The sequence below is a fragment of the Trichomycterus rosablanca genome, chromosome 14, assembly GCF_030014385.1.
Source record: "Trichomycterus rosablanca isolate fTriRos1 chromosome 14, fTriRos1.hap1, whole genome shotgun sequence".
NCBI lineage: Eukaryota > Metazoa > Chordata > Actinopteri > Siluriformes > Trichomycteridae > Trichomycterus > Trichomycterus rosablanca.
Window position 1 is genome coordinate 8421125 of NC_086001.1, and position 6868 is coordinate 8427992.

General features: G+C 43.9%; 1 protein-coding gene across 1 annotated transcript; it reads left to right on the forward strand.

Moving 5' to 3' along the window:
- Window positions 1–4597: 4597 nt before the first annotated feature.
- LOC134327116 (neurotensin receptor type 1-like) lies at window positions 4598–6868 on the forward strand. Its single transcript, XM_063009192.1, has 2 exons — window positions 4598–5447; window positions 6543–6868. Exons 1-2 carry the CDS (start codon window positions 4598–4600, stop codon window positions 6866–6868), a joined length of 1176 nt encoding a protein of 391 aa, XP_062865262.1.

Sequence of the window (6868 nt, forward strand, 5' to 3'; positions counted from 1 at the left end):
GGACAGGAACTTCATATTTTGTGTGGCGCTGCAGATTTGGTATAGATGGTATAGCAGCAGGTAATGTGGGTGCAAAACAGCAGGGTCCTGGCAGCCTGGGTCTGATTCTTTATTTAATCTGTGAAGAGTTTGACATATTTTCCTTGTGTGGATGAGCTGTGGGTTAACTATAGACGTTCAGAATAACTCCCATCTTCCAAAACCAGGCAAAATTGAGCCCAATTGCTGGTGATGAAAGGTTATTAAGCGAGGGATCTTCAAAAAGTTTCCACACTTTTTAAACTCTATTTATTAAGAATTTTAAAAACAAAGGACATCACTTTTCTACAGTCACCTTCTGATGCATTTTTCCAGCGTCGTACCAACTTTTGATGCACTGCTGCTTTCACATCATCATCACATGAAAATCTTCTTCCCCTTAAAGCTTCTTTGAGCGTCCAAAAAAGGTTCATGCTGTTCTTCAATGGTCAGGACCCCCACAGGACCACTACAGAGCAGGTATTATTTAGGTAGTGGGTGTGTCATCCTCAGCACTGCAGTGACACTGACATGGTGGTGGTGTGTTAGTGTGTGTTGTGCTGGTATAAGTGGATCAGACACAGCAGCGCTGCTGGAGTTTTTAAATACCGTGTCCACTCACTGTCCACTCTATTAGACACTCCTACCTAGTTGGTCCACCTTGTAGATGTAAAGTCAGAGACGATCGCTCATCTATTGCTGCTGTTTGAGTTGGTCATCTTCTAGACCTTCATCAGTGGTCACAGAACGCTGCCCACTGGGCCATGTTGGCTGGATATTTTTGATTGGTGGGCTATTCTCAGTCCAGCACTGACAGTGAGGTGTTTAAAAACTCCATCAGCACTGCTGTGTCTGATCCACTCATACCAGCACAACACACACTAACACACCACCACCATGTCAGAGTCACTGCAGTGCTGAGGATGACACACCCACCACCTAAATAATACCTGCTCTGTGGTGGTCCTGACCATTGAAGAACAGCATGAAAGGGGGCTAATAAAGCATGCAGAGAAACAGATGGACTACAGTCAGTAATTGTAGAACTACAAAGTGCTCCTATATGGTAAGTGGAGCTGATAAAATGTACAGTGAGTGTAGAAACAAGGAGGTGGTTTAATGTTATGGCTGAAGTGTATGTTAATATGTAAATATGAAACTACATGTAATAAAATATTACCCAGCTGTCTCTCATGTGCATATGGGTGCTGATGTTATAACATAAGTGTGTTAGGGAATAAGTGAGTAAGGAAACCTTACTCACTTACTCACTATATTCTAATCAGGGTCGGGCCGGGGGGCAGGCAAAAAAGCACAAAGAAACACCTTGGACAGGGTGCCAGTCCACCGCAGGGTAAACACACACACACACACACACACACCTAAGGCCAATTTTAGTATCTCCAATTACCCTGACTGCATGTCTTTGGACCGTGAGAGGAAACATCCGGAGGAAACCCACATGGACACGGGGAGAATATGCAAACACCACACGGAAAGGACCCAGACTGCTCCACCTGGGAATCAAACCCAGGACTTTCTTGCTGTGAGGGGACAGTGCTACCCACCAAGACACCCAGCATGGAAAACACTGCTTGATCGCTGTCTGTAAGGAGTGTTATACATTCTCCCCACGCTTGTTGGATTTGCTCCTTATTCATTCTTTAAAAACGTATCGAAGGTGAACTGTCTACTCTAAATTAATCCTTGGTGTGAGTGAATCGATGACAGACAGGATAGAATGGGTGCTGCACAGTAACATCTGATGAAATTCTTCAGGTAATCAACCTTCTCCACCCTAAATCAATCTGTTTATGGTGGACCCGCTTTGGTAAATTCACTTTAAGTGGGACTAAATGAGCAAACGTCTTATTTTCGAGAGGTGGAAGAAAAACGCCCACATGGACATTTGCTTACATACAATTTCAGGTCCTTAGATGTTGCTGTGTGACACTCATATTACCTTGTTGCTGTGTAACGCTCATTACATTTTTGGCATTTTACCAGACGCTTTTATCCAGAGTGATTCACAGAAGTGTTTCTACACTAAACATACTGTACCCTTGCTCTAGTTCCAGCAGCCAACAGACTACATTTACATTTTCGGCATTTAGCAGACGCTCTTATCCAGAACGACTTACAGAAGTGCTTCCCAGTGGCGTAACTAACTATATATATATACACCAATCAGCCATATCATTAAAACCCCCTCCTGGTTTCTACACTCACTGTCCATTTTATCAGCTCCACTTACCACATAGAAGCACTTTGTAGTTCTACAATTACTGACTGTAGTTCATCTGTTTCTCTACATGCCTTTTTACCCTGCTTTCACCCTGTTCTTCAATGATCAGGACCGCCACAGGACCACCACAGAGCAGGTATTATTTGGGTGGTGGATCATTCTCAGCACGGCAGTGACACTGACATGGTGGTGGTGTGTTAGTGTGTGTTGTGCTGGTATGAGTGGATCAGACACAGCAGCGTTGCTGGAGTTTTTAAATACCGTGTCCACTCACTGTCTACTCTATTAGACACTCCTACCTAGTTGGTCCACCTTGTAGATGTAAAGTCAGAGACGATCGCTCATCTATTGCTGCTGTTTGAGTCGGTCATCTTCTAGACCTTCATCAGTGGTCACAGGACGCTGCCCACAGGGCGCTGTTGGCTGGATATTTTTGGTTAGTGGACTATTCTCAGTCCAGCAGTGACAGTGAGGTGTTTAAAAACTCCATCAGCGCTACTGTGTCTGATCCACTCATACCAGCACAACACGCACTAACACACCACCACCATGTCAGTGTCACTGCAGTGCTAAGAATGATCCACCACCTAAATAATACCTGCTCTGTAGTGGTCCTGGGAGAGTCCTGACCACTGAAGAACAGCATGAAAAGGGGCTAACAAAGCATGCAGAGAAACAGATGGACTATTGTTTGAGCACCACTGTGTTACACATAGTTAGTGGGCACAGGCTTTGTAGTAGTTAAGTTTGAATGGCAGTGTCACTTGGGACAATATCTCCAAAAAGAGTACACCAAAATATCCTTACAAGCTCTAGATGAAGTTCCTCGGCATGTATACAGTTAACAATTGGTAAGACCATTGACACCATAGAGTTTGTGTGGTCTGGAGCAGAAGCACGGATGTTTGCAGGACTGCATCTTGAAGTCATGGATTAAATTAAGTAGAAGAATGTTTTGAAAGACCAAAGATTGATTGATTACTGTCGCCTCACAGCAAGAAGGTCCTGGGTTTGATGCCAAGGTGGAGCAGTCCGGGTCCTTTCTGTGTGGAGTTTGCATGTTCTCCATGAGTCTGTGTGGGTTTCCTGTGGGAATTCTGGTTTCCTCCTACAGTCATGCAGTCAGGTTTACTGGAGATTGTCCATTGTGTCTATACATGACTTTGTTTGACATTAAAGCCCTGTCCCCCCGTGTCTGTGTGGGTTTCCTTCGGGTGCTCCGATTTCCTCCCACAGTCCAAAGACATGCAAGTGAGGTGAATTGGAGATACAAAAATGGTCCATGACTGTGTTTGATATAACCTTGTGAACTGATGAATCTTGTGTAATGAGTGACTACCGTTCCTGTCATGAATGTAACCAAAGTGTAAAAACATGATGTTAAAATCCTAATAAATAAATGTAAATAAACATTAAAGCCCTGAGCTGATGAATCTTGTGTAACCAGTGATTACCTGTCCTGTCATGAATGTAACCAGTGTTTCAACATGACATTTAAATCCTAATAAATAAATAAATCAATAAATATGAGCCATGTCATAGTACAAAGAGTTCTTTATTTTCCTTTCTAATTTCCTCCTTTCTTTAATGATGCCTGATAAACGCTAATTGTGACAATGCAGTGATACAGAGAGAGAGAGAGAGAGACAGAGAAAGAGAGTGGATGAAAGAGAGAGAGATAGAGAGAGAGACTGGGGGCAGAAAATATTCCCACAGAACGTTTCATTTGGTGGTTGGATCACACTTGAATGCACACCTCCAGTCTTCACGCCAAACTGCTGTTACTTTACGGTAAGTCTGATTATTTGGGGTTAATATTGTGGTAACTGTGTATTGTAATAAAATCATTTTATTTCTGAAAAACACCTGTTTGCTTCGTTTTGCCTGTATGATTGAACCAAACTGTGTGTAATTACTGTAATTATTAAAGTACAGTCCATATTAATATAATTGTAGATTATAAATGTTTAATTTACATACAAACACATTAAAAATAAAAGAATTGTGATGAATGAAAAACTAAGAATTTTCAGTATCAATGAGTAGTGCCTTTTTTCCAGAGATTCTGATTATTTAATCATAGTTGCGAGTAACAAAAATAGCTCAGATTTAACCATCTTGTCAATACTGAATGGACGCAGTGACTGACATATGCAGAAGCTAATGAGGACTCAGTAGGACTAAACCAAATGCTGTTTGTTATACTTATTCAACCTCTCTTCTTTGATAATCTCTTCTATATTCTTTCTTTATTCTTTCAGAAAGTTCTCCAACCCACTTTGGAAGACGTGATTGAACACAAGACATTGGCTTTCTGACTATTAGACTCCCACCATGAATGTGTCTTTGGCACCGTTTCAGTTCTCCTGCAATACAAGCTCAAGCTCAGCGCCTGACCTTTACATCAGTGTGACCAAACGGGAGCCCTATCATGTCGCCATCCCCATGACAGTCTTCTACAGCATCCTGTTTGTCTTTGGGGTCCTGTCCAACGGAATCAGCATGCTCACGCTCCTCAGCGATGCCCGCATGAAAGCCAGCGCCATTCAGCTCTACCTGCTCAGCCTGGTTTTATCAGATATTCTGCAGTTACTGACTATTCCCATCACTGTATACCGTTATTACTGGGAAAGCTACCCTTGGAGACTCGGAGAGCCCCTGTGCAAGGCTTACTTCATGGTGCGCCAGATGTACTGTGCCACCACCAGCTGGGTGATCCTGGCATTTACTACTGAGCGCTATGTAGCCATATGTCACACCATGTGGTCCCTCGCCAGCCTCAGGAGGTCACGACTGCCCTGCCTTCTAGGCTGGATCTGGCTGGTGGCATTGTGCAGTTCAGTGCCCTTCGCGCTCGTCTACAGACATGCCCGAGCCTGCATCCTGGACTATGGGGCAACGTCACCTGACACAGCTTTTGTGATGTCCACCATGTGTGAGATGACTGAAGAAGAACCTTCACCGCTCTACAAGGGAGCCCTGCTGTTAAGGGGCATTCTGTGCTTCTTGGTGCCACTTGTGTGCATTTTTGCCCTGTATGTACTAATCATCACTCACTTTCGCTACAACAGCCGTCAGCGTATGACCATGGGCATCACTAGGGCAGTAAACGGAGGAGAGAATGCGCAGCGCCTACAGAATGGAAAGCTACTGCTTCAGGAGAAACGGGCTTTACGACTTATGGGTGAGTTTTGGTTCTTCTGATGTTTAGCATTGCTTTGGTATCTTGAGTGAAGGGATGATCTGCTTGTTTGTGATGGAATTTCATGGTCCTGCTGCCCCAGTAATCGCTCTAAGATAGATACTGAAGAGACTGACTGACTGACTAGATCTAAAACAAGGGCTGAACTTGATTTGTGGCATTGTTCTGTAACCCAGGCAGGTTGGAACTCGATTTGTGGCATTGTGCTAAGACCCAGGCAAACCTGAGGACTGGCATATCTTTAGACGTCATTGACAGAAACAGGAGCAGGGTTAATAAGGGAACTTAGCCAGAGTAGGAGAAAAGGCTGGCACTGCAATTAAGACTAAATGTGTTACACTGATGGTTCTCAAACTTTTTACACCATGTACCACCTCTGAAAACCTTCCGACATTAAATTTAACACCATATGTCTACCCTGTTTAGCTATATTATAAAATACACTGATCAGCCATAACATTAAAACCACCTCCTTGTTTCTAGCACTGCTGTGTCTGATCCACTCATAACGGCACAACGCACACTAACACACCACCACCATGTCATTGTCACTGCAGTGCTGAGAATCCTTATAGACTCTAGATTAAGTTCCTTGGCATGCATACAGTTAACAGCTGGTAAGACTGTTGACACCATAGAGTTAGAGGGGTCTGGACCAGGTTAAGTGGAGCAATGTTTTGAAAGATCAAATATTGAGTGATTCTGGGGAAACATCAGTGTTGACAGGTGGGAAATCTCTAGTGTCTATAATAGCTCCTTCTGCACTACTGTTGTATCCCCAGTAAAATTACCACCAAGTTTAAAAACTCTTTTTTGTAGTGGATTTAGAGACTCTGGACAGGGAAGAACTTGGTGACTGGTGTAGAAGCTGTCTACAACCGTCAATGCAGGCCTTAAGGATAGACAGGTCATTGCTGTGAGCTGTAATCTGGTGACCATGGGCAGTAGTTCTCAATAGGCAGAGATTCCAGACGATGCTTTTAAATTCTTTGGTGAATTTTATAGTGCTGCTGCACCTATGATAGCTGATACCTTCACTGCAATGCATTTTGTCAACCGATCTTCTCCCCTTTGCAGGTGCAGTGGTGGTAGCTTTCTTTGTGTGCAACTTCCCCGACATCGCATCCTCACTAATGCAAGTGTACGTGGAATCCTGGTCAGGGACGGTGCTGGCTGTCTACACGGTCCTCAAGTCCTATCTCTCACTGCCGCTCTGGTATGCAAACAGTGCACTGGATCCCATACTCTTCTGCATCTCCTCGAACGTGTTCCGCAAAGCATGCTGGGAGACCGTGAGCCCTCTTAGGCCCCGGTGGTTGCGTGCCTGCAGACACAGTAATCCAGCTTCAATGATGATCATGAATAGTCACAATTCAACAGCAGTGGTCAGTACATCAGCCTGA

Coding starts and splice junctions, on each gene's coding strand:
- LOC134327116 (XM_063009192.1), top strand. CDS start 4,598: ATGAATGTGTCTTTGGCACCGTTTCAGTTCTCCTGCAATACAAGCTCA. Junction 5,448..6,542: donor ACGGGCTTTACGACTTATGG/GTGAGTTTTGGT, acceptor TCCCCTTTGCAG/GTGCAGTGGTGGTAGCTTTC.